The 27,918-nt window shown below is 39.8% G+C and overlaps 1 protein-coding gene across 2 annotated transcripts in view; it reads left to right on the forward strand.

Annotated features, from left to right (window-relative positions):
* Nucleotides 1-48: 48 nt before the first annotated feature.
* The window catches only part of pds5a (PDS5 cohesin associated factor A), a 31,354-nt gene continuing 3,484 nt past the window's right edge, over nucleotides 49-27,918 (forward strand). Inside the window, exons 1-32 of one of the 2 annotated variants that reach the window (XM_072670579.1) lie at nucleotides 49-148; nucleotides 1,051-1,205; nucleotides 7,339-7,542; nucleotides 7,634-7,720; nucleotides 7,839-7,936; nucleotides 9,027-9,153; nucleotides 9,326-9,406; nucleotides 9,516-9,656; nucleotides 10,814-10,929; nucleotides 11,059-11,153; nucleotides 11,279-11,424; nucleotides 12,144-12,295; nucleotides 12,648-12,761; nucleotides 12,977-13,058; nucleotides 13,201-13,249; nucleotides 13,336-13,475; nucleotides 13,773-13,888; nucleotides 18,725-18,830; nucleotides 18,980-19,140; nucleotides 19,330-19,453; nucleotides 19,641-19,799; nucleotides 19,879-19,947; nucleotides 20,078-20,214; nucleotides 21,381-21,504; nucleotides 21,639-21,843; nucleotides 22,395-22,509; nucleotides 22,656-22,788; nucleotides 22,907-23,026; nucleotides 23,247-23,315; nucleotides 23,520-23,674; nucleotides 26,334-26,418; nucleotides 27,059-27,393. In XM_072670579.1, the coding sequence (XP_072526680.1) occupies nucleotides 1,092-1,205; nucleotides 7,339-7,542; nucleotides 7,634-7,720; nucleotides 7,839-7,936; nucleotides 9,027-9,153; nucleotides 9,326-9,406; nucleotides 9,516-9,656; nucleotides 10,814-10,929; nucleotides 11,059-11,153; nucleotides 11,279-11,424; nucleotides 12,144-12,295; nucleotides 12,648-12,761; nucleotides 12,977-13,058; nucleotides 13,201-13,249; nucleotides 13,336-13,475; nucleotides 13,773-13,888; nucleotides 18,725-18,830; nucleotides 18,980-19,140; nucleotides 19,330-19,453; nucleotides 19,641-19,799; nucleotides 19,879-19,947; nucleotides 20,078-20,214; nucleotides 21,381-21,504; nucleotides 21,639-21,843; nucleotides 22,395-22,509; nucleotides 22,656-22,788; nucleotides 22,907-23,026; nucleotides 23,247-23,315; nucleotides 23,520-23,674; nucleotides 26,334-26,418; nucleotides 27,059-27,393 (3,959 nt within the window). In that variant the 5' untranslated portion in view covers nucleotides 49-148; nucleotides 1,051-1,091. Of the gene's footprint in view, nucleotides 149-306; nucleotides 403-1,050; nucleotides 1,206-7,338; nucleotides 7,543-7,633; nucleotides 7,721-7,838; nucleotides 7,937-9,026; nucleotides 9,154-9,325; nucleotides 9,407-9,515; nucleotides 9,657-10,813; nucleotides 10,930-11,058; nucleotides 11,154-11,278; nucleotides 11,425-12,143; nucleotides 12,296-12,647; nucleotides 12,762-12,976; nucleotides 13,059-13,200; nucleotides 13,250-13,335; nucleotides 13,476-13,772; nucleotides 13,889-18,724; nucleotides 18,831-18,979; nucleotides 19,141-19,329; nucleotides 19,454-19,640; nucleotides 19,800-19,878; nucleotides 19,948-20,077; nucleotides 20,215-21,380; nucleotides 21,505-21,638; nucleotides 21,844-22,394; nucleotides 22,510-22,655; nucleotides 22,789-22,906; nucleotides 23,027-23,246; nucleotides 23,316-23,519; nucleotides 23,675-26,333; nucleotides 26,419-27,058; nucleotides 27,394-27,918 lie in introns of those variants that run through there. The other variant, XM_072670580.1, reaches the window with a different exon arrangement.

Genomic DNA, 27,918 nt, shown 5'->3' on the forward strand with positions numbered 1-27,918 from the left:
TTTAGACCGACGGGGGCGCTACGTGTCCAGTTTTTTAGAACGAGGACATCGAAACAGCACTGTATGAAAGACAAGCAGCTTTGTGCCGAAACTAAGAAACCCTAAAATCCTGAACCTGACCAATGAATTAAAGCAACTTGTTTGAGAGGTAAATGCGGAGAAGAGTCTTTCGTGTAGTTGTGACTGAACTTGTTTTGTTAAAGCAGTTTTTGCAGTAGTTTGGAGGGGAGAAAAGCTCGCTGTCTGTGAAAACGCGTTGACTGGGATGTTCAGAGCCGCGCTGTGGGCAAGTTCGTTGGTAAGGGAGGGCGATGAGCAGCGCCTGTTCGTAGCGGTGCTTTTTTACTCCGCGGCATTGGAAAAGATGCTGCCTCACTGAGTTGGACTCACAAAGGCAAACAAGTAAATAATTGTTTTTTTCTGCAAGCTAAAGTTGAGGTATTTTCGAAATATAGTGATATTAGATCATGGTTGTGAGTGGACATATGCTTTGTATATAAGGACTTGTTTTTTATGTTTAGCGGTTGGCAATATGTTAGTGTTGTGTGAAATGTAGCTAGTAGTTGTGAGGCCTAGCGCGCTGATTGCTAGGCCACGGTTTCTCTGTAACGGGAAGCTAGCTAGCTAATGTTAGCATGTAGCTTCTGCATTATCGGCGGCTTATGAATTCCCTATCAGTCTGACGCATTGTTTAGCGGATACGTTTAGAAAGTATTTATTTTCGCCGGACATGTTAATAAATCTGGTCTGATATAAACGGAGAAAGTGCTGAATAGTATGGAGAAACCAGTGGCAGAGCATGCCTTGTTAGCTAGCCAACACAGAGCAGTTACTCGGTTAGCTCGTTAGCTTTACAGCTACCTTTTTAACTCGGCAGGTTTCTCTGTCTTGACCCTAAACGCTCTTGAGGTACATTGTAAGTTCATACATTGTTTATTGAAGGGTTGCGGGCTGCAGAGTTACATTTCGAAAGCTTATGCGACGTTTTAAATATGTTTTAGGAAAAGTACGGTTGGTTCATTCGATGAACTTTTGTTTTCCCACCCATAGAGGCCGGTAGAGGACTGTTTGGAAAATTAACGTTTGGCGGCATGGAGTTTCCTCAGCAGCAGAAGCCGGCGGCGGACAGCAAAATAATATATCCACTCGGCGTTAAGGAGATAACAGACAAAATCAGCAACGATGAAGTTGTTAAACGGTTAAAGGTAAGAAAATATGTTTAATATATGCGTTAACATATCAACATATTACGCATCCACGAAATACATTCACATAAATAAAAATAAATGCATATTAGAAAAGTTAGCACTACCTAGTTTTCTTAAGTTTACATGTTGAAAACTGTGGTCAAGACTGGTCAGACGTTTCATATTTTGCATTTTTTTTCTATATTCTAAAAACCCACTTTTTAAACTCAGAACCTAAAAGTTTGTCTCTGTGCTGTGATCGTATTAAGCAGTGGAAATACAGGTGCAGAAATTATATAGATAATATCTATATAATTCCTGTGTGTGTGTGTGTGTATATATATATATGAGAGAGAGAGAGATAGATAGATAAGCAAGGTGCCTGTATTGGATGTTGACATTTCTACAATGATGGTAAATGGCAGGCTCTAAGAACGAATTGGTTATAAATTTAAAATTTAGAACATTCTTAATGTTTGTTTTAAATGGTAGTAGATTTAAAAATGTTTTTGGTAGTCTTAAAATGTTTACACACTTTTAAGGAATCCACAGAATAATGACACTATTTTGTAGGGATGTGCCAATACAGAATTTGGGGTTGCTGGTTATGTCTAATGTTTTGCTTATGCATGTCTGCCTGTTCCAGCATCAAAATACTTGTAAGTTTAGATAACATTTACAGAATAACGCAAAATGATTTTGAAAAATTAATGAGGTGTAGATTTTGCAGTAGCCCATTGCTGCAATAAGAAAGCGAGCAAAATGTTAGAGTTCATGCTTTTGAGCCTTACATTCAAGTATGGCATTTTTCTGATTGAAGGTTTGTTTCCTCCGTTGGCTTTAGAGTTTCTACTCTAAAGCCAACGGAGTGCTTACGGAGTACAACATACACCTTTTTTTTTTTTTTTTTTTTTTTTTAAACAAGGTAACAAAAATATGCATGCAGGATCAGAAATATACAGCACAACTAATACTTGGTTAAATGTCCCTTAGCAACTTGCACCTTCACCAGGCACGTTTGGTAGCAGTTAGGGTTCTGGCAAAATTCTGATGGTTTGAGGATACTTTTTCATTATTCCGTTTACTTTGGAAAAACAACCCCAGTGCATGATGTGATCACCATACTTCAGTTCATACTACAGTTGAGTTGTTTGTGAATGCCTCACTTTTACTCCTCCAAATATACCACTTGTTATTCTGTCCGAAACACTCTAATCTTTCTTATCTAACCATAACGCTTTATTCCAGAGGACTTTTGATGGTGCTGATTTTGAAACAGGTACTTCCTTTTTAGATGGCAAGCTTTTAGTCCATGGCGATGTAAAACACTCCTGGCTGTAGACAGTAGCACTGGTGTTCCAGCAGCCTTCAGTTTATGGCAGGCCACTGCATTGGTGGTTCCTGGGTTGTTCATGATTCTCTGAACCAATTTCCCTTCTGTTGAGGTTGGCAGTTTGGGTTTCTTTCCACATCTTGTCAAGTGGCTACACCTTTATGCCTTAACACCGCTACTACTTTATGGTTCATTGACTTTTGTCAATATTTGCAAATAGTTCTGACCAGAGTAGGATGGGTCCCCCTTGTAAGTCTTGGTTCCTCCCAAGGTTTCTTCCTCCAGCTCTGAGAGTTTTTTCTTGCCACTGTTGGCTGCTCACTGGGGGTCTAATTACTGATTCTGTAAAGCTGCTTTGTGAAAACACCCGTTTGATTTGATACTTGCCAACAAGGGTTTGAACTTTTGATCTGCAATCTGCAATTGTTTTGAATTGTTCAAGAGAATTCCTGACTTGTAGTCCTTAAATTATCCAGATTTGTATTGATCATGTTTGACTTTCCCTTTGTACTGTCTTGTTGCGTGTGGTCGAACCCTTTTTATTTGGGCACAAAGAAGCTACCAGCTACAGTCATTCATGACCACTAGCAAGTTAGGAGACCATGTCAAGTTAAAGACATAAAAAAAAAATTGCCACCTAAAGGTATAATTGACCATTTGAAAATCCAGAAAAATGTAATATATAATATGCAACATATTTTTCTGTTAAAGATGTATGTTTGCACTCACTCTGCCCAAGAAAAGGAATGGTTCAAATTGTTGTTAAAAGCCCAAAATTGCCATTAAATTCATGTCCATGATGAGTGTATGGTAACGTCTCACTACACTTGTACTAATATGAATGCACTTCTTACTGTTATGGACAGAACCCCTGTTTTAAACCATGATCTCTAGAATTTGCCCATTTTGTGGTTAACACGCTTAATTAGCACTTGAAAAAAACATGGGAGAGAATAGCTTGGGCTTTATACAAGAGTACAAGAGCTGGACTAGAAATGATCTCAGACAGCAGTGTGTGGTTCTGGACACTGTGCCTGATGTCAATCAATTGTTAAAAAGGACACAATATACTTGATCAACCATTCTTTTCCTCTGATATTTGATCCAGCATTCTTTGCTGATATTAGCCTGATAACCAAATATTGAATGGGTCCCATCTCTATTTTTGATATAACTTTGAATGAGTGCTAATCACATTACCTGTTAATGTGTCACATTAACAGGTTGCAGTTGTTTACATTTATTGTGTTAAATCACAGGGGGTGCATGCCTGGGTCTGTCAGTGTTCCACAATACATAGTGTGATAATTTTAGCATTTAAAATGTACTCAATACTTTATTCACTAGAGAAAAAAACATCTGCAAGAGGTTTCCTGGGTTTCTTATCTATTAGATTTGAGTTATATGAATTTTTTTCAATATTGCGATTAATTGAACATTTTAGATTCTTTACAATTAATGAAGAATTGTTTACGCTGCTTGATTTGCTCAGTTGTCTTGATGTTTGAGTTCTCCTTCACAATGCTTCCATGTAACAGACAGGAGAGCCACATGAGTACACAAATCAAAATAAACAGCCTGGGCAAGATTATGTTAGAGTCTTTTGAATGTCTGTTTCAATAAATTGCTATGCCCTACTGCCACACAACCTTGAGTGTTCAATGTTCTTTGATTAGTCAGATATGTATACAAATGTTCTGTTACATTGTGAGTTTAAGATTAGATTAGATTACCCAGCCAGTACATTATATACAAATGTTTGTGGACACCACTTCTAATTAATGAAGTCAACTATTTTAAGTTGCACTCATTGCTGACATGCACGCACACACAGCTTGTCTAGTCCCAATAGAGAAGCTTTGTAGAATAGGACTAGGGGTTTAAAACCCATGCGACGCTGAGGTGTGGAGTTGTGTTCTCTGGAATGATGGCGCTCCATCCAATACTTTTGGTCTGAGCTGATCAAATCCTCACAGCAAGGCTCCAAAAACTAGTAAAAAGCCTTCCCGGGACGGTAGACTGTTACTCCAACAAAAGCAGGATACTCCTGTGTTTGTTTGTTTGTTTGTTTGGGGGGGGGGGTGGTAATTTGTCACTTAATTTTGGAAGTAACGTAACCCATTTTTACATGCTTTAATAATCAGACTAATGGCTCAATCGGAATGGAATAGAATATGTCCGTGTATATATCTTAGTCGAAACAAACTAGCCCAGTTGAGGCCATCCCAAGTTCAATTTTGTTCAGATTGAATGAGGTGGGTAATACTATACATAATCCGTTAAATAGAGGAATAATGGCCATTATTTAGTTACATTTCGAATTGGGAAGGTTACATACTTTCTCCACATGTGGGCAACAGCAACATTCTCTGCAAATTCCGCACCATTCATACACCATTTTAGATTGAATTACTTGTGTGCATATGAATGATTTTTATCCAGTTGTTGAGTAGAGAGTACATATAAACCCAGTAACAGTAAAACCAATACTGACTGTCAAAGTGACTTGTTGAAAGCATAGTTTTCAAGTTTAAAGTTAATGTAACACTGGCTACACTGCCTGGACATGGCAGAAAGAGTAAGCGATTACCGGCTGCCACCAGATTCCTGAGGAGGCAGGGGGTCAAAAGAATCCCACGATTGCAAAAGACTTGCAGCGAGATCAAGAGGCCTGAAGATCTCCATGCTTGTAAACATCTACTGACCTGGTGTAATGAAACAAAACTAGAGCTTTTCAGACTTATGGATGAGCAGAACATCTGGAGTAGTGGTATGTTGAATTTGGAGAAAGCTTTTAATATTAGCTGTATTGAGCTGTTTGAATTGTTAGTTTAATTGGTTTCTTGCAAACAGTTTATAAATGTTGCTAATAAACCTAATTTGCAATGGGGGCTGAATAATTGCTGAAAAAAAATATGTATAATTTAGAAACACTGTGGTTATGTTCTGTGAATGACTAACTAAACTCCAAACAGGTGTGAAGGTCATGGTTTGTACCAATTAATTGGTGTCTTAATGATTTGAACAGCACTCCTTGTTATGCAGTGAAAAGCTGAATCAAATGGGCTAAACTAGGGCAAAATTATTTATTGTAAAAATTGCAACATGGTGTGCATGCCTTTCTTCTAATATCAGAAATAGAAATTTAGGTCTCTGCTTGCTCAAAGTTAATACTGTAAAACTTTCTAATTATGTTTGCTATTTGGAAAGTGTTGGTGATATAAAGTAAATTGAGGATGTTTAGACAGAATGATAGAAAGTTGCATTTGATGATTTGAGCTAGTAAGGGACAGTATATGGGAGTGAGGGAGTCTACGGTGGAACAACCTCTTTTTTTTCCCTCTATAGCTCTGAGCACTGCCTGCCCATCCCCCATCCTGCACTCACAAGCAAAGCAGAAATGGCATGGCAATGAAATGTCTCCTGGGTCCTACAGCTAGAAAGGTTTAGGATGAGAGCTGTGTTCTAGAGCTTGACAACATAGGCGAAATAGCAGGAGACATGGCACAATATTTTGTTGCAGTAGATTCAAATGTTGGAATATAATCACTGAGATTTGTTCAGGATTACTCAACATGAAACGGTTGTTGGTTAGCGGTAACCTTTGGTAACATGGTCTGTCTGGATTATCTGCCACTTCTATCACCAACATTAACCATTGTTATTTTTATTATTTGTACCCTCTCTTCTATGATTATATTAGTCATATTATTATTATTATTTTTATTATTATTTATTATTATCTGCACATCTGAGCAGAACGGTCTTGGTGGTACAGTGACTTTTATCAATAATTTATAAATAGTTCTGACCAGAGGAGGATGAGTCCTCCTTTGTTAGTTTGTTTTTTCCCAAGGTTTTTTCATCTAGCTCTGAAGGTGTTTTTTTTTTTTTTCTTCTTCTGTTGCCTTTGGTTTGCTCTCCAGAGGTTTTAGGGGTGTTTTTTTGTTTGTTTGTTTTTGTTTTTTCATTTTGTTGATTATTTGATTTTTTATTTCCTCTCATATTAGTCGTATTACTGATTCATGTAAAGCTGCTTTGTGACAGCACCAGTTGTAAAAAGCGCTATACAAATAAATCTGATTTGATGACTGTTATTGTTGCTATGAGGTATTTTGGGTATTTTTCAGAGCTGTTGTCAGAAATAAATATTATTGATCATACCAATCTGGGCTCAGGTTCAGACCACATCCCTTTATTTCTGTCTATCTGTGTTAACACATTCTTTTGCATAAGTCTAAAGTGAAGGTCTAAGGAACCAAACCCTGCTCTCTTGCATCCAGGGTGATGTCACCATCCACTGTGTATGAATGTCACAGTGGTAGATCTAGGCAATATGATATTTTATTGTATCATGATACATTTTATAATCATACACAATATGCTATGCAAACTGTAATTAGACTGGTTTATTTTTTTTTTATATAAAAATTACTAATGTATGGGATAGTATTTAAATAGTATTCTATTGGTGTATTTTTGTCTGAGATCCCCATGAAGGAATGAATATTTAGACAAATGTGTACAACGTATGATTTGTTCTTGTTTTTGAATTGTGAATTCTCTATTAACATTCTCTGCATTTAGCTGACTCTCTTATCCAGAGCAACCTACAAGGTTTACTCGTATTACTCGTAGTGTTAGGAGTCTTGCCCAAGGACTCTTATTGGTGTAGCGCAGACCAGGAATCGAACCACAGTCTCCCACAAGGTGTGGTAGCTCAGTGGCAGGTAGTGGTGTAATCTGTTGCACCACACCAACCAACCACAACCAGATGAAGAACCACCATTAACCTTTCTCTACCTCTTTCTCTCGCAGTTGGTGGTGAAGACGTATATGGATATGGATCAGGATTCTGAGGAAGAGAAGCAACAGTATCTGGCTCTCGCTCTTCACTTGGCCTCAGAGTTTTTTCTACGGAACCCTAATAAGGATGTCCGACTGCTTGTGGCCTGCTGCCTAGCAGACATCTTCAGGATCTACGCACCTGAGGCCCCTTACACCTCACACGATAAACTTAAGGTACACACAGACACACTGGGCTCATGTACCGTCATATCAGCATAGAAATTACCCAGCCCACATATACCTAAACCAGATTTTCGTCCTATAGGAAATTTTTCTGTTCATCACACGCCAGTTGAAGGGTTTGGAGGACACCAAAAGCCCACAGTTCAACAGATATTTCTACCTGCTGGAGGTCTGTGTTGTCTCTTGTATTCATTTATCAAATAGTTTGTGCACTAATCTCATTCCAACTAAACTTGTGTTCATTGTTATGTCAGTATTGACCTCAGTTCTTGACTTGATTCCTGCAGAATCTGGCATGGGTGAAGTCCTATAATATATGCTTTGAACTCGAGGACTGTAATGAGATCTTCATTCAGCTCTTTAAAACGCTGTTCTCTGTAATCAAGTAAGTGCTCTGTAATCAAATGGTTATTATTTATTTTAAAGAACATGAGTGTACTCCTTGTTAGACACTTTACTGTGATTTAACCTTACACAAAGGTTATTCATAGTAATTTTGTACTGCTTCATGGTTCTGTTATCCCTGTGTTTGCCTGTTTCACCTGTTTTGGCAAGGAGTGGGCAGTTCGGGTCCTAGAGGGCTGTTGCTTTTTCTGCTCAAGCACACTTTATTAAAGTCAGTAGGTCTGTTGGAGAAGGGAAATTAGAAAACTTCTGGACTCCAACTCACATTGCTCCTAGTCACACCCATTGCACATTAAACCAAATACAGCGTAAACACATTTCACTTTCTATTTAAAAGAATCCCAGCGCAAAGATTAATGTTCATGTATTTCCAGGAAAAAAGCAAACCATTTGTTACAATTCCATTATTTTTATTTGTAATAGGATAATTCTGTACACATTTCCTAGTGATTACTAGGAAGTGTTTCTAAGCATACCTCTCAGCACTGCAGCGACACTGACATGTTGGTGACGTGTGTTGCGCTGGTACACTGTGGAGTTTTTAAACACACTGTCCACTTTAGACACTCCTACCTAGTTGGTCCACCTAATAGATGTAAAGTTGGAGACAAACTAGTCCAGCGGTATTAAAATTCAATAAGGTCAAGTAGGAGAACTTCCCCATGTCACATCACATCAAACTTGCATTATGATTCAGTGCCATATCCTGTATATTGAAGTAATCTGGTAGTTATATCAGCATTCTGTGTACAACTGAATGTCAGATCAAACCACAATTACAATATTTTAATTTTATATCAATTCTAAGTGATCAAAGACTGCCCACAGGACCCTGTTGGCTGGATATTACTCAGTCCAATAGTAACTCTGAGGTGTTTTGAAAACTCCAGCAGCACTGCTGTGTTTGAGCCACTTGTACCAGTGCTGCACACAATAACACAACACCAACATGTGCAGTGTCACTGCATTCACTAAAGATTGTTTTCTAAACGACGATTGGGATAGTAAAATGCCTGTAATGGTCCTTTCCATCTGTTTTTTAATTTGTATTGGGTTTTCTTTTTCTTCAGTAACAGCCATAACCAGAAGGTGCAAATGCACATGTTGGACCTGATGAGCTCCATTATCATGGAGGGTGATGGAGTCACTCAGGAGCTGCTGGACACCATCCTCATCAATCTCATTCCTGCACACAAGGTAGTTTCACACAGACCTGCAGCTTTCACCACTTTTACATTCAAATCACATTGTTTTATTGGCTAAAAAAGTTTATTTGCCAAGTCCAGTACCTAACTTGGTGGTTGTTTGGGCTTCTGACAATACATTTGTGAAGTAAATCGGATTAAAATGTTGCTTCTCTTTGTTGTAGAACCTGAATAAACAGGCATATGATTTGGCCAAGACGTTACTGAAGAGGACTGTGCAGACCATTGAAACTTGTATTGCTTCAGTAAGTGGTTTTAACTATCTTTATCTGTAAATGTATATGACTAAAGAAAATTTGATTGTTGTATACAAACAAATAAAGTTAAAGTGTGTTCCACTGCTTTCTTCTCTAGTTCTTTAATCAGGTACTGGTGATGGGTAAATCCTCAGTGAGTGATCTATCTGAGCACGTGTTTGACCTCATACAGGAGCTCTTTGCCATTGACCCACTATTACTCGTCTCTGTCATGCCCCAGCTTGAGTTTAAACTGAAGGTGAGACATATACTAATCCCTACAGGTCTGCATCTCCAAAACACACACATGGACTGTATTTTTGTTGGGTAGATCCTACTGTGAAGCCAGAAAATCTGCACACCCCTCTCAACTTCAAGTTTTATGTTACAGGCTTATTCTACAGTAGATTGAGTTCATTTTGTCAAAAAAGCCCACAATGACAAAGGCAAAGCAGGTGTTTAGACATTTGTGCTCTTTTTGTAAAAATCAAAATGCCAAACGTGTACACAAATGTGCACACCTTTTGATATAACCCTCAGAAATGAACTTTTTTTTTCTTTTTTCTTTTTTTTCCTCTCTTCCCCTGATTGGGGGTTGCCAACACCTGCTTGTATATGGCCCCACAGTAGACTCTGCATGTCCGAGCAAACTCTAAGCCATTGGGTGAAAGGAATTATCTTTTGACCTCTGAAACGGGATTGTGCCAAGATCAATTATCCAGGCAGCACTCCATAAGTCATGCCTTAATGGTAGAGAGGTCAGACCGAAGCCACTCCATTGTAAAAAGGCACATGACCGCCGGCTTGGAGTTTGCCAAAAGGCACCTAGGGTTAATTTAAACAATGAGGAACAAGACTCTCCAAAATGGAAGTTTTTGGCCCGAATACGTCTGGAGAAAACCAGGCACCGCTCATCACCTGGCTAATGCCAATCCCTACAGTAAAACAGTGGGGCAGGGGCGACTAGTTCTGATAGAAGGAAAGATGAATGCAGCTAAATTCACCGCGTTCCTTGAAGAATACCTGCTCCAGAGCAGTCAGCCAAGAGAACAAAGGAGTGGCTTAAGAGAAAGTCTATCAGTGTCCTTGAGTGGCACAGCCAGAACCCAGACCTGAATCCAATTGAATGTCTGTTACATATCTGTAAAGTACAATTGCATATTTTCTAAACATTTTTACTTTGTAATTATTAGTGATTGTGTATAGATGTTTGATATTTAATTAAAATATTTATAATAACTATTTCTATTGTAGAATATGTCTGTAACATAATAAAACATGCATACGGTGAAAGAGGTGTGCAGACTTTCCAACTTGATTGTGTGTAGTCCTTGTGAGAGTACACATTCATAAATACACTGTTAGACTCACTAGTGCTTTATCACAAAAGAGTTGTGGTATTATCTTTCTACACAGAGCAATGATGGAGAGGAACGATTGGCTGTCGTAAAACTGTTGGCTAAACTTTTTGGGGCTAAAGACTCTGAGCTGGCTACACAAAACCGCCCACTCTGGCAGTGCTTTCTGGGAAGGTATGAACATTTGAATGTTTGACTGTTTTGAGCAGATTTATTCTGCAGTGAGTTAGATCTTTCTTTAGTCTGACAGTTCTGAATTATTGATTTTTATTTATTTATTTTTTTTAACTATTTGCGTCTAAGGTTTAATGATATCCATGTACCAGTGAGATTGGAGTGTGTGAAGTTTGCAAGTCACTGTCTCATGAACCATCCAGACTTGGCAAAGGACCTAACAGGTGGGTGCATTCTTATTTATATGTGTTTATGGGGTGGTTGTGGGTTGTTGTTTTTTTTTGTTTGTTTGTTTGTTTTTTTGTTTGGTTGTTTTTTTTAACTTAACTTTTTTCTGTAACATCACCAGAGTACTTAAAAGTGCGGTCACATGACCCTGAAGAGGCCATACGACATGATGTTATTGTTACCATCATCAATGCAGGGAAGAAGGACCTGAATCTGGTTAATGACCAACTGTTGGGCTTTGTCAGAGAGAGAATGTTGGACAAGAGGGTGAGACTGAAAGTTGCACCATATTCCTACTTCAGTCTGTTAAAGACGCTGTATACGATTCTGAAGAACAGCTGTTGATTTTGAACTTAACAGTGAAACAAACACACCCCACTCCCTTCAGTTCTCCTTCAGATTCTGCCTGCCAAATTTATTCATGCACATAGCCAAGGTAACGATTCTGAGCTTGTGGACCAAAACACGCAAGCTTGGAAGGTACTAATAATATCTAGCACAGCATTTTGAATTATAAATTAATCCAAATAATCACACTGCTAGCAAAACTATTTAGATCATGTGTGGTCAAAACCCTTTGCAAATGTCACAGTATTTGGCCATACAACAGGCAAGTCAAGTTATAGTAAGTAATTAGCTTTAGCATGTCTAGGTTGTGGGTTTGCAAATTGTTTCTAGAATTGCTACTGCTAAGCAAACCACAGATTATTACAAACATTTGCAAACAGAAAAAAAAACAATACTGACCTATTTTTGTGAGACATGGTCTCCTTGACCATGCAAGTAGTTTAACAGTTGAACTGAAATCGTATACAGTGCCTTTAACAGGTTCGCAATGCTGTGTGAAATGCTGCTTTTAGGAGTACTGGAAGAATAGAAATGCAGTTGACTGACTTGCACGTTATTCTGATTGAAGAGGAAGACCAGGATGATTGATATATTTGGTTATTTTTTGTGTTTTTGCGTGTGCGCATGCTGATGTCCAGTGGCGTGTCCGTAAGGAGGCCATGATGGGCTTGGCTCAGCTGTATAAGAAATACTGCCTGCACCATGAGGCCGGCAAAGAGTCAGCCCAAAAAATCAGTTGGATTAAAGATAAACTACTGCATATATACTACCAGAACAGCATTGATGACAAGTAAGTCCCTGGTCAGTGCCCCATTATCACACACACACCTCACACATCACAGAGATATAGTTAGGGATTTAAAGGTATTGACATTGTATATAGATTATTTAGTTAAGAGGGAAGCACATTTAACAAACACAAAAGTGGAAAGTCGTAATAATTTTATTTTAGTGAATCCTATAATGCTGCTTTGTGACATTGGCAGTTGTAAAAAGTGCAATGCAAATACATTTTATTTGGGTTTGCTCAAGCTACATTTTTCTGCTGATCTGGAACTTTGAAAATGGCCAACCTGCTAACAGTCAGTAACGTACTTGCTTGTCTTGTGTGGGTTTTTTTGTTTGTTTGTTTGTTTTTTGAGGTTGCTGGTGGAGAAAATATTTGCGCAGTTCATGGTTCCTCACAGTTTGGAGACTGAGGAGAAGATGAAATGTTTGTATTACCTTTATGCCTGCCTGGACACCAATGCTGTAAAGTAAGTGACACAGTACAGTGCAATATGTATCATCTTTCTGGAGCTAGTGTGGCATCTGTAGGGTAGGTTATCTGCTTGATATGAAAATGAAAAAGGATTGCTGACGGCAGCTTTATTTTGTAATATTTCTTACTGAGGATTTAACCATTTAGCTTGCGTCTTTGCTGATTCCCTTGTTCACTGATCCTTGTTTTGAATTTGTGTGTTTGTATTAGAGCACTAAACGAAATGTGGAAGTGTCAGAACATGCTAAGAGGGCTTGTGAGGGAACTGCTGGACCTGCACAAGCAGCCTATGGTATAAAAATAATTATTTACATGTCCTGTGCCATTGAAATTGATTCATGGACTGTGAAATCTTGTGCTGTTAAATAATTAATAATAATAATAATAATAATAATAATTATTATTATTAATAATAACCTTTTTCCTTTCTGCAGTCTGAAGCAAATACAACAGCCATGTTTGGAAAGCTCATGACCATTGCCAGTATGTATAAAGACACACATTTCTGTCATTGCATTTATATGTGCACTTGATTAGTTTTTGCTCATTTCTTTCTGTTCCCCTCTCAGAGAATCTTCCAGACCCAGGGAAAGCCCAGGACTTCATGAAGAAGTTTAATCAGGTTCTAGGTGAAGATGAGAAACTACGTCTGCAGCTGGAGCAGCTTATCAGTCCAACCTGCTCATGCAAACAGGCCGAGCAGTGTGTGGTGGGTTTAATGCTCACTAATTGCAGCTCAAATAGTATATCACTGACACATCACTGCCTCATATTAGGGCTGTAACTGTATTTTTGATTTTATATATATATATATATATATATATATATATATATATATATATATATATATATATATATATATATATATAGCGTAGTAATAAAACTATTTTGTCTTATCATTGTAGTTGTGCATATTTATATCAATTGCCTTACTTTGCTTACTAGATATATTTAATATACCATGCAAATATGTAGAATGTCTTGCTAAAGTGATTTTGTTTTACAGAGGGAGATAACACGCAAACTGACCTATCCCAAGCAGCCTACAAATCCCTTCTTGGAGATGGTTAAATTCCTGCTGGAGAGAATTGCACCAGTCCACATCGACTCTGAGGCCATCAGGTAGGCCTACTGGGTCTAAGAATGTCAATATAAAGGCACACTTTGGTAGCAGGCATTTTGGAGAGCCTCTAATCAGCCAGCTCACAGTGTTATTTGTTTCTCAACTACTGCATTAACATTTCAAGATTTCATTGAATAGTTCAGTTCCAAACTGCTTACTGGTTTAAGTAACTCAAGATGGCAAAGATAAGCTAGTTATTTCAGATGGTTAACATGTTTGGAGTCCAAATTGGAGACTGTTTATACCTTTGCTGTATTCTAACTGGTATTTCTATTAAGTATACTACAGGCTCTTTCATGTTTTTAGTATTGGAACCCTTATTGAAATTTCTTGATTGGGTTCTGCATGAGTTTAATTGTGCACATGGGCATTGTCAATGCTGGTAAAACATCTGTTGTTTCAGTGCCAGTCAGAATCTAGAGCAGAATGATTAGGCTGGTGGTTTCTCAGGCTAGAATGGGATGTTGTAAATTAATAAGATAATACATTAGGTTTATATACAGTGGGGCCAAAAAGTATTTTGTCAGCCACTGATTGATGAAAATGACATACCTCGCTCGTCTTTCTAAGTAGGAGAACTTGCACATAGGTACACTTCAGGAAATCACATTGTAGGATTTTTAAAGAATGTATTTGTAAATTATGGTGGAAAATAAGTTTTTGGTTACCCACAAATAAGCAATATTAATGGCACCTTTAGTGACCTTGTTATCTGTATAAAAGACACCTGTCCACAGCCTCAAACAGTCAAACTCCAAACTTAACCATGGCCAAGACCTAGTGAAGAAACCCAGGAAGAAAATTGTAGACCTCAACTGTTGGAGCAATTGTAAGAAAATAGAAGACTCCAAAGACCATTGATAATCTCCCTCCATCTGGGGCCCACGCAATATCTCATCCCGTGGGGTCAAAATGATCATGAGAATGGTGAACAAAAATCCCTGAACTGTACGGAGGGACCTGATGAATGACCTGCAGAGAGCTGGGACCAAAGTAACAAAGTCTACCGTCAGTAACACACTACGCCAAGAGGGACTCAAATCCTGCAGTGCCTGGCGTGTCTCACTGCTTAATCCGGTACATGTTTAGGCCGTCTGAAGTTTACCAGAGAGCATATGGATGAGCCAGAAGAGGATTGGGAGAATATAATGTGGTCAGATGAAACCGAAATAGAACCCCAATGCTTCACTACTGTTGGGGCTACTCTTTGGGGCTTTTTTCTGCAAAGGGGGCAGGATGACTGAACTGTGTTAAGGGGAGAATGAACGAGGCTAAGTATTGTGAGATTTTAAGCCAAAACCTCCTTCCATCATTGAGCATTGAAGATTGAACGTGGCTGGGTCTTCCAGCATGACAATGATCCCGAACACACTGCTCGGGCAATGAAGGAGTGGCTCTGTAAAAAGCCTTTTAAGGTCCTGGAGTGACCTAGCCGTACTTGAAGCTCGAAGGGCTCTTGGTGCGGATCGGCTTTTGACCATTGCCATCAGATACGGAGGGGCAGGTCCGTTCTTGGCTTTGTAGGCCAGCGTCCGTGTTTTAAATCTGATGCGGGCAGCTACAGGAAGCCAGTGGAGAGAACGCAGCAGTGGAGTGACATGGCTAAATTTTGGGACATTGAAGACGACCCGTGCCGCTGCATTCTGGATGAGTTGCGGGGGCCTGATGGTGCGCAGAGGGAGACCAGCCAGAAGAGAGTTGCAGTAGTCAAGTCTGGAAGTGACGAGAGACTGAACAAGGACCTGGGCGGCCTCTCTAGAGAGGAAAGGTCGAATTCTCCGGATGTTGTACAGGAGGAATCTGCAGGACCGAGTTACGTTTGCAACATGACTTGAGAACGATAACTGATCATCCATCACTACACCAAGCCTTCGGGCTTCAGTAGAAGGAGTGACCAGTGAGTTCCCAAAGGTGATGGCAAGATCGTTTCTTGGTCCAGCAGTTCCCGGGATGTACAGCAGCTCCGTCTTGCAGGGGTTGAGTTTGAGATGGTGAGCCGCCATCCAGGAAGAGACGTCGGCGAGGCATGCTGAGATACGGGCAGAAACCTGTGTGTCAGACGGTGGGAAAGAGAGCATGAGTTGAGTGTCATCGGCGTAGCAGTGGTAAGAGAATCCATGAGAGGATATCACTTTACCAAGAGAGTGAGTGTACAGTGAGAAAAGAAGAGGACCAAGAACTGAGCCTTGTGGAACGCCAGTGGAGAGACTACAAGGAGCGGACGTGTCGCCCTGCCACGTTACCTGGTATGAGCGTCCCTGCAGGTATGATGCAAACCATTGCCATGCAGAGCCGGTAATTCCAAGACCGGCAAGGATAGACAGGAGGATCTTGTGGTCCACTGTGTCAAAAGCTGCGGAGAGGTCAAGAAGGATCAGAACCGAGGACAGTCTGGCAGCTTTAGCTGCATGGAGCTTCTCTGTAACTGCAATGAGAGCAGTTTCAGTAGAGTGTGCAGCTTTGAAGCCAGACTGGTGGGGGTCCTGAAGATTGTTCAGGGTGAGAAAGAGAGACAGTTGGTTGTAGACAGAACGTTCGAGAATCTTTGAGAGAAAAGAGAGAAGAGAGATAGGACTGTAGTTGCCGATGTCCAAGCTGTCTAGAGTTGGTTTCTTTAGGATGGGCACGACTCTGGCAGACTTGAAGGCCGATGGTACCTGACCTGATGACAAAGAGCTGTTTATGATAGAGGAGATAAAGGGAAGGAGGTTTGGAGCGATTGTTTGGAACAGAGGGGAAGGAACAGGGTCTAGTGGACAGGTGGTAGGATTATTGGAGGTGAGAAGATGTAGGAGGTCATCTGTGGAAAGAGGAGAGAAGCAGGTCAGAGAAGAGGGAGGAGGAGGGCAGTGCCTAGAGAGCTGGGTAGAGGCGGGGGGGAAAGATCGGCGGATCTTGTCAACCTTTTCTTCAAAGAAGGAGACAAAATCATCTGCAGACAGGGTAGTGGGAGGTGGGGGAGTAGGAGGGTTGAGGAGAGAGGAGAAGATGGTGAATAGTTTGCGTGGGTCAGATGCAGAGGATTCCAATTTCCCCCTGTAGTAGGATGCTTTAGCGGCAGCAACTTCCGTTCTAAACCTGGAGAGAAGAGACTGATAAGAGTGGAGGTCGGAGTCATGTTGTGACTTCCGCCACTTCCTTTCAGCCAGTCTTAGCTCTCTACGGTTGTTGCGGAGAACATCTGACAGCCACGGGGAAGGTGGAGAAGAATTTGCTGACCTAGGGGAGAAAGGGCAGAGAAGGTCGACAGAGGTGGAGATAGAAGAGAGGAGAGTGTCTGTAGTAGTTTCAAGTGGGAGAGAGGAGAAAGATTCAAGATGGGGAAGAGTGGTCAGGACAGTTGAGGCAAGAGCTGAGGGGGAAACAGAGCGAAGATTGCGGTGAAGAGTGGAAGAACTTGCAGAAGTGGTAGTTGAAGTAGCAGAGAGGGGGAGTGAGAAGGAGAGAAAGTGGTGATCAGAGAAGTCCAAAGGAGTCACAGCCACATCCAGAGCAGGGACAGGTCTGCTGAAGATCAGGTCCAGAGTGTTTCCTGCTCTGTGTGTTGGTGCAGACTGGTTGAACGCGAGATCAAAAGAGGATAGGATTGGGAGAAGGCATGAAGACTGGAGTTTCTCTGATGGAAGGTTGAAGTCGCCAAGTAGAATAAGTGGGGCGTCAACAGGGAGTCCACTCAAGAGAACATCCAGTTCATCAACGAAACTGCCCAAAGGACCAGGAGGACGATGGAGAACAATGATGTGAAGTCTAGTGGGAGAAGAGACAGTAACAGCATATTCAAAAGAGGAAATGTCAAGATTAGAAAAAGAGAGCGGGGTGAAGCGCCACAGAGGAGAGAGAAGTAAACCGGTGCCGCCGCCCCTGCCAGTCTTTCGTGGAGAGTGGGAAAAGACAAAGGCAGACGACAAGGCAGCTGGAGTTGCAGAGTTGTCCAGGGGTGATCCACGTCTCAGTCAGAGCCAGGAAGTTTAGAGACCGAGCAGAAGCAAAAGCTGAAATGAAATCTGCCTTCTGCACTGCAGACTGGCAATTCCATAGTCCCCCCGTTTGACTTCTGTCATTGCTAACAAAGGTTACAAAGTATCGAGTTGAACTTATTGACCAAATACTTATTTTCCCCCATAATTTACAAATAATTTGATTAAAAATCCTACAATGTTATTTTTCTGGATTTCTCATTTTGTCTCTCATAGTTGAAGTGTACCTATGATGAAAATTACAGACCTCTCTCATCTTTTAAGTAGGAGAACTTGCACAATCAGTGGCTGACTAAATACATTTTGGCCCCACTGTATGTGTCGGGGGCAGTGGTGGCTTAGCGGTTAGAGCTCCGGGCTGTTGATGACAGGGTTGTGGATTCAATACCTGGGCTCGGCAAGCTGCCACTGTTGGGCCCTTGAGCAAGGCCCTTCACCCTCTCTGCTCCCCGGGCAGTGTGTGTGTGTGTGTGTGTGTGTGTGTGTGTGTGTGTGTGTGTGTGTGTTTACTACCATGGATTTGTCAAATGCGGAGGACACATTTTGCTGTACATAGTACAGTGACAAATATGTACACATAACTTTTACATAGATAATGAGCCAATATTATGTGTGTGAAAAAAAAAAAAAAATTAAATGCAAAATGCACTAGTCATTGTCTGTGTGCAAGGAAGTGAGTTACTGGGAAAGAGGAAGAAACAACATAAGCATGTAAGGCCATGGAGTGGCCTGTGAACTGTTGTATAACTGTGTAACTGTATGGCTGCTTTGGCTTGGACATCTAGTGGTGACCGAGTGTAACTACAACTACTGTAACCTAATTAGACCACTGCAGTAACAATGGATGTTTGTGTGTAGTGCTCTGGTGAAGCTTTTGAATAAGTCCATTGAAGGCACTGCTGATGATGATGATGAGGGAGTGACTCCTGATGCTGCCATCCGTGCTGGATTGGAGTTACTAAAGGTGAGCGTGCACACGTAATTGTGTAATTAATGATGCAATATGCGTCACATTCATTTGTTTATGAATTTAATTTTTCTATTGGGGGGGGACTTAAATATCTAATTTGAACAACATCTCTCTCTCTTCCTCCCCCCCACCCCCCCTTTCAGGTTTTGTCGTTCACTCATCCTACAGCATTCCATTCAGCTGAGACATATGAGTCTCTCCTGCAGTGTCTGAAAATGGAGGATGATAAAGTGGCAGAAGCTGCGATTCAGATTTTTAGAAACACTGGCCAGAAGATTGAGAGCGAGCTGCCGCAGATCCGATCGTATGAAAACATACAACATATTTTTTACACAAACAATTTCATACTGTACTAAGCTTTGCCTCAAGTCTTGGTCAGATTTGTATTTTTAGCTTAGACATTCAGGTTTATGCAGTATGTACTACATCAGACCTTCATTGATTTTACATTTTTCAGACTGAAATGTGTGTTTTGTTGGGTTTTTGTATTTAGAACTTTAATTCCTGTACTACATCAGAAAGCTAAGAGAGGCACCCCGCACCAGGCCAAACAGGCGGTACACTGCATCCATGCTATCTTTCACAACAAAGAAGTACAACTAGCTCAAATATTTGAGGTAAAATTAACACAATGTGTCTCCTGAAATTGAGTAAAATTACTTTTTAAAAGTCATTATAAACGTCACTGTAGCTACAATCAGTTGATACTAATATTATTGAAAAAATAAGTTGTTTTCATGCTGTTGCTCATTTTTTTTTTTTTTTTTTTTTAATCTTCATTCCTCTCTGGTCATCTTCTTTCAGCCACTGTCTCGTAGTCTGAATGCTGACGTCCCAGAGCAGTTGATTACTCCTCTTGTGTCTCTCGGTCATATCTCTATGCTGGCTCCAGATCAGTTTGCCTCTCCTATGAAGTCCATTGTGGCAAACTTTATAGTGAAAGATCTTCTGATGAATGACAGAGTGAGTGTGTAGTGGTGGTTTTTATTTTCTTTTTGTCTGGACAAAGCTTTTGAATGGTGCTATGTTCTTTCTCTATTAGTCTGTGGGCAGTAAGAATGGAAGACTGTGGACAGCTGATGATGAGGTTTCTCCTGAAGTGTTGGCAAAGGTGTGTAAGAGATTGCTAGGCAGGCGAATTAAACCCCTTAAGAGTATGGCATTGGTGTAGTGAAATACTTGTTAGTTGGTGCAGTAGGTGTTAAGTGTGTGTGTTTTGTTTTTGACCCCCCCCCCCCCAGGTTCAGGCTATTAAGCTACTGGTCAGATGGTTGCTGGGGATGAAGAATAATCAATCGAAGTCAGCTAACTCCACTCTTAGGCTGCTCTCTGCCATGTTGGTTAGCGAGGGCGATCTAACGGAGCAGAAGAAGATCTGGTATGGAAAAATATTTAAAGGGTCACTTTATAACTTATTTGAAGACAGTTACACCATGCAGAATACTTTCTAAGATTATATTTTCTTGGTAAATTGAAACAGTCCCTGTATTACACTGCCATTTGTAAAGACAAATGCAGTTTTTAGGTGCTGACAATATCCAGCAGTGTTCCAATCAATACCAAGGCATGCAGACTGCTTCTACAAACATTTGGGAAAGAATTGGTTGCTCTCAGGAGCTCAGTGAATTCTAGCATGGTACAGTGATTGGATGCCACCTGTGCAAAAAGTCTGGTAGTACATTTCCTAGCTACTAAATATTCCATAGTGAACTGTCAGTGGTATTATAACAAAGTGGAAGTGTCAACTCCCGCTGATAGAGCGGGGTCAGCAGATGCTGAGGCGTATTGTGTGCAGAGGTTGCCAACTTTCTGCAGAGTCAATCACTACAGACCTCCACATTTCATTTGGCTTCAAGAACAGTGCATGCTCCCAACTTTGCAGGAACAGTTTGGCGATGACAACTTCCTGTTCCAACATGACACCGCACCAGTGCACAAAGCAAGGTCCATAAAGACCTGGATGAGCGAGTTAGGTGTGGAAGAACTTGATTGGCCTGCACTGTCTTGACCTCAACCACTATAGAACACCTTTGGGATGAATTAGAGCGGAGATTGCGAGCCAGGCCTTCTTGTTCAACATTAGTGTCTGACCTCCCAAATGTGCTTCTGGAAGAATGGTCAAAAATTCCCATAAACACACTCCTAAACCTTGTGGAAAGCCTTCCCAGAAGAGTTAAAGCTGTTATAGCTCCAAATGGTGGCCAGACATCATGTTAAACCCTATGGATTAATAATGGAATGTCATTCAAGTTTGTATGAGTGCAAAGGCAGGGAGTGAATACTTTTGACAATATAGTGTATATAAGCTGCCATGTATATTAACATAGAAACAATTGATCAATGTCTGTGTTGATCAAATGGTTCTACAATACCTGTTAGTTTTGCTCTTTGGGTAGATGGAGCATTATAAAATAATGGAGCAAACATACATGTTTATCTTTGAAGTTGACAAAACTGTAGGTTGAGCTGCCTTTTCTATTCATAATACCTCTGTACTCCTTAATCTTCCTATATATTTTTTGTTTGTGCATGTGCTTTTTGTAGTAAATCGGATATGTCTCGGCTAAGATTGGCAGCAGGCAGCGCCATTCTGAAACTGGCACAGGAACCCTGCTACCATGAGATCATCACACCAGAACAGTTTCAGCTCTGTGGACTTGTCATTAATGTGAGATCTATGCATACAAATCTAGCCTACTCTTATTTTGCATGTCTACATGTAGTTTTCATTATTATCATATATTATTTTTGTCAAAAATGTTAAATGGTTAATATTGTTAAATGTAATGCCTTCTCTCACAGGATGAGTGTTACCAGGTGCGTCAGATATTTGCTCAGAAGCTGCACGTGGCATTAGTAAAGCTGCTGCTGCCCCTGGAGTACATGGCTGTGTTTGCTCTGTGTGCTAAAGACCCTGTTAAGGAAAGACGTGCCCACGCCAGACAGTGCCTGCTCAAAAACATTAGTGTCCGTAGGGAATACATTAAGCAAAACCCCATGGCACATGGTGAGGACATGCATTTACACATGTAAACATATAGAAAACGTGACTTTGGGTTGGAATAAGGGTTATAACGCAGCTTGTAATAATATAGTTCACAACATTCAAATGGAACAGAGAAACCACAGCATATTGACTATACTTTAATTAATTACTTTAACCATATTATTAAGAGACTAGGCTGAGGTCAACTAATTTAAGGACACAAATCCTATAAGTAAACAATTAACCAGGTGCCTGGAAGTATTCTCTTCAGTTTGGGCATTGACATTTCCCTGCTCAACCAAACCTGAATCATGAGTAAAAGAAGGAAGCTCACCAAACTGAGCAAGCCATTCAACTCCAGACCAGATAGGTGTATTCTCTCATTGAGCGGACTTTTAATTGTACTTGGTGGATACACAAACACCCTTGGCTACATTTATAGTTAACACACACTCATACATACACAGCACATACAGTCTGTTAGGTTCACATATCTGCACAATGTTGAATTGTATTACTTTTTGTAAAAAGTCCTCTAAAATAGTGCAATTCTTTTTCTTGATTTCATTCAGAGAAGCTCCTGTCCCTTCTGCCAGAGTATGTAGTACCATACATGATTCACTTGTTGGCACATGACCCCGATTTCACCAAACCACAGGACTTTGAACAGCTCCGAGACATCAAAGAGTGAGTACCATATATTAAGAGTGGACAATATGATGGATTATCATATTGTGACAGATTTTGTGATGCACAACACGCTTTTGTAAGCATATCAAGGATATTCTTCGAAAATTATTAGTAGTTTTTAAGAATATGTTTGTGGTTCACAGATGTTTGTGGTTCATGCTGGAGGTGCTAATGACAAAGAATGAGAATAACAGTCATTCGTTCTTGAGAAAAATGGTTGAGAACATCAAACAGACGAAAGATGCTCAAGCACCTGATGACCCCAAGGCTAATGAGGTCATTAGCCTTTCAACATTTTTTTGACTTAATCACTTAAATATTACAAAAGTCACCTGATTTGTTGTTTAAAAAGCATGACATGGCCCTAAAGGTTGTTTGCATTTACACTCAATAGAAGCTGTATGTTGTTTGTGATGTGGCACTTTTCGTCATCACAAATAAGAGTACCTCCTGTCATCTGGACTCACCCAAAGATCCAGTGCTACCTACAAAGTTCTTCACTCCTCCTGATAAGGTAATTACCACTACTTCATTGTACCCTCACTGTGTAGGTAAGCTTGCATTTTCCAACATACATTAGACACACAAAATCTAGAGCAACCTTTGCTCCCAGAAATCTTTTATTTTTTTTATTTTTTTTATAGTATTTATTTATTTAAGAGAAACATACAAAATACAATTTTAGATCACTTTAGAGATGTACAAAAAATTGTTTTTGCTCCTCTCCTATGTAGGAGTACAATAATGATAAGGATTATCTCTCTGCTGAGGCTAGAAATGTTCTTCTCACTGGAAAAATACAGGTAAGGTTTAAGTGGTGTATTGTCAACACATACATGTGAACACAGTATGTATAGTAGGGTGCCCTACTGTATGTATGTATGTATGTATGTAAATCCTAAATTTTATGTAAATTTCTACTTTCATTTGTTTCAGTTGTTTTACATGTCAGTCGAATAGTGAAGTTTTTCTTGTAGAGTGACTGACTAATTGTTTTTTTCCTCTAGCAACCGCCAAAGCAGACTGGTGTCCTGGGAGCAGTGAACAAGCCTTTAACAGTCACAACAGGTCGCCGGCCGTATACCAAAACAACGGTCTCTGACACGGGAAGCAACGCCAGCGCCAACTCCCAGTCCATCTCTCCTGCAACCACTAAGAACAGGTAAAGGTTGAGGTGTGTGTGGGTGTGCGCAGCATAAATGAGTATACCCAACAAATATGTCAGAAAACCACACAAAGTAATTTTCCTAACATTCATTCAAGACCATGTTGCAAAAATGAGTGCTTGGGAGCACACAGGAGTTTGTATTATTTATTAAACACGTGACCAGCAGACAGTTGAATATAAAAGGGCGTTACTTAACCCCTTCATATTTCATGCTGTCATCTATGGCATCACATTGTGAAATGTCACAAGACCTACAAAAGAAAATTATTTTTTTACACAAGAAAAGTGAAGGCTACAGGAAGATCAGCAAAGCTTTACTTATCAGTCAGAAAACTGTAGCAAAGGTATTACAAAAATAACAAAGATAGAACTGCAATCATCTCCCAAAGACATCCAGGCCGTCCACGAAAGTTATCACCTAAACAGGAGTCTTCTGATGAGAAGGCTTGATGAAAATCCAAGCCATCCAACTTCACTGCAGTTGGCTAAAGAAGTAGAAAGGCAGTCTGGGGTGACTGTTTCCAGTGACACAATACAGCGTACACTGCACAGGAATGCCATGCATGGGTGTCGTCCACAAAGAAAGCCTCTCCTAATGCCCATGTACAAAAAAGCCCACCAAGATTTTGTCAGGCCCATGCTGAAAAAGATGAAGACTACTGGAGTGATGATCAAGATTTATTATTATTATTATTTTTTAAATAACCGGTGGTTTCCAGAATCTATGGCGTCGCAAAGGTGAGGAGTACAAAGAAAAGTGCATGGTGCCTAGAGTAAAACGTGGTGGCTGTGTCTTTATGTGGGGATTCATGAGCGCTGCTGGTGTCAAGGAGCTGCATTTGATGGTATCATGAATTCAGAGATGTATTGCTCTATAATAAAAGAGAAGATGCCACCATTACTCTGTGCCATTGGTTGTCCTGTACTTTTCCAGCATGAGCATGATCCAAAACACACATCTGAGGCGACTGTTGCATTCAGGGTCAAGAACAGGGTCAGAGTTATTCAGTGGCCAAGTATGTCTCCTGATCTGAACCCAATCGAACACACATGGAGAACTCTAAAGAAACAAGTTGAGCATCACTCTCTATCCAGGCTGTAAAAGGTCATTCTTGAAGAATGGGAAAAGATTGCTGTTTTAATGTCACCAGCTTGTTCATTTCATGCCTTACTTCACTGGTTATAGGTCAGAATTTTTCATTTGTTTTACAATTTTTCAGTGAGATATTGATTAAAATTGTGCTTTTTAAAGGGGTTGTACTCATTTATGTGCGTGTGTGCAGTTATGTTCCCACTGCAGTAAAGTGTTTGAGCAAGTTTGACATATAAGGACTTGACAAATGCAACTTTAATTTTGTCAATGAGGAAATCACAAAGTTAATTTCTTGTTATATTAGAAACAATATTGTTGTAATTTTTTTAACCCCTTAGACACATACATAACATACATCAATAGTACTTAGTACAACTCTCTTTGGCAGTAATAACGCCCTTCAGACGTGAAACAGCTTGACAAGTTTCTTGCCGGGATCAATTAGTATCTTAGCCCAGTTTATTTACATCCTTGGGCTTGTGTGCTACAACTGTGTAAATCCCATAGAAAGTCTGTGGTGGGACTTAAGTCATGTGATTGTGATGGCCACTCCAGAATCTTCTAGCCATTCTTCTGCAACCAACCATGGTAGAATTTAATATGCTTGGGATCGTTGTCCTGTTTAAAAGTCCAATAGACATTTCCACCCAAGATCTCCTGGTAGTTAACGGAGTTCATAGTACCTTCCACATGGTGGAGATTCCCTGTACCTGAAGCAGTGAAACAGCCCCAGAGCATGACTGACCCACTGTCCTGCTTCACAGTTGGCAAGGTGTTCTTTTCTGTATGGGTCTTGTTATATATTCATATCGTTGAGCCATAAGCCCAAAGAGTTCCAATTTCCAGAGAAGAAATCTTCTTGTGCTTTGAAGTCAGCAAGGGGGTGTGTCTGGGAGTTCTGGCACGCAGTGTGTGCCTTATTGAAGTACTTGCCACGCCCAGGTAGCATTTCCGCTGTGCCTTTTAGCTTTAAACTTGCAAATTATCCTTCCAGTTGTCTCTTGAAATGCATTTGCTATCTTTTTATATTCATATCTTTGCTTATGAAGAGAAATTACCTCCTCTCTTGACTTTTTTGACCATTCCCTGGACCATGTTGCAAAGACCCCATTAACTGTCTAGAAGGACCTGAGTATCTCAGTCCTTTTAAATTTGCTTAATTGCTGCTCATTATTCTGTTCACATCTACAGGTGCTTCCAACACCTGATTTGAAACATCTGCTCTTGAGAGTGGTAATCCTTAAGGGGATGAATAATTTTGTCAATGAGGAAATCACAAAAATGACTTTTTGTTGGTATATTAGAAACAATATTGTTATTTAATTTATAATTTGTCTATTATACAAGTTCTTATTTGATCTGATTGTGAACAAGGTAAAATTAATAAATGTCAAACTTGCTAAAACACTTTACTGCGGTAGGGGTTGAATCATTTTAAATGTGTGTGTGTGTGCGCGTGTGTGAAAAATGTCAAAGTTTGACTTACTGGGAGAAATGTATTTCACATGAGTAAACATTTGTAGTATCTTATGTAATTGTTTTCTTTTTCTGTTGACGAAGGGAAGTGTGTTCTGAGACATCAGAATCGGGGGCAAGAGAGAATGAAGAGAATCCACAGATTGTCAAAGCAGAAGTAGGAAAGAAGGTGAGATTCATGACCGGTCAAAGTTTCTTTTGAAATAGTGAAATGGGGGGGGGCTATAACTAATAATTTACATTGCCTGTGTAAATTATATGAATCCATATCCACAGGGTATGCTTGACTAGTTATTGTTTTTCATTTTTATTTAATTTTATTTTATTATTGCTGCTGGGATTTACAAGCTCTGCCCCCTAAATATGACCTTTATCGTTATGTTGAAAATGCCTGAAAGAGGAGAAGCTTATTTAAAATGTGCAGACACCCTGACAATACTGAGAATGTTTTTAATTAATGTTTTTATGAAGGTTTTTTTCTAACAGTAGATTTTAGATCAGTTCAGTGTTTTTGGAGTCAACCATCTTGTTGTTTAAGTGAGGAAGAATGCATGAAATATTGTCTGTTAATCTAAATGCTACAGGTGCAGGTAAATGCTTGTCTAGTAAGTGTTGCCTAGCCCTCACTATATCTAACTAGTTGAACATCTGTAGGATAAAATATAAAGTTAACCAAAGTAGTGGTCCGCTACCAGTCAGTTCAATTGACACTCAGTAGTGATGATTATTGAGAGCACAATTCTTCTATCGATTGTTTATTTACTTATTGTCTGTCTGTCACCTGCTATTTCATCCCTTTTTTTCCTTAGGAGGAGGCACCAGCACCAGCTCAGGGCAGTGTGAGAAAGCGGAGTGCTCCTGCAAGTGACGGAACAGAGAACACTGTGGCCTCAAACCCTTCAGCAGGACCACAGCCTCTGCCCAACAAACCTCGAAGAGGCAGACCCCCCAAAAATCCTGCAGCTTTGCTCAATGCAGAGAAAGAGGGCACAACAACAGGGGGAGGAGCTGGCCGCGGCAGAAAGAGGGCGATGCCCTCCCAGGACGCCACCTCCACTGTTTCATCTGAACCAATCAGTGGCAAGATACCAAAACAGAAGGAAGTAGATAAGAGGGCAGGGCAACAGAGGGTTGACCTGCAAAGGTAATTATTTAAATTTATATATATATATATATATATATATATATATATATATATATATATATATATTTAAATTTATATATATATATATATATATATATATATATATATATATATATATATATATATATATATATATATATAAAATTTTTTTTTTTTTTTTTTTTTTTTTTTTTTTTTACTATATAGATCATATTAATGACAATACAAACATTTTACCCATGTCAGGACTGGGAGATATTTCACAAAGTAAGCATTTTCATAGAACATAAACCAATTGGGGGGGAAATAATGTTGAGGGATATTCCTATTCCTGATTGTGGTTTTGCCGTGAAAGATTGTGACTGACATAGTACTGTCTTAAAATATGTAAACATTAAAAGTAATTGCTGACACTGCTTTCATGACTAAAATATGATTGTGGTGGCAGCATCTTTTTTCCAAAAGCATCGAGGGTAGGAAAAGGAGATGGGAATGTGGATACATACCGTTGGAGTGTGTATGGCAGTCAGGGAGACACAGAGAGTT

Source organism: Salminus brasiliensis, chromosome 24, assembly GCF_030463535.1.
Source record: "Salminus brasiliensis chromosome 24, fSalBra1.hap2, whole genome shotgun sequence".
NCBI lineage: Eukaryota > Metazoa > Chordata > Actinopteri > Characiformes > Bryconidae > Salminus > Salminus brasiliensis.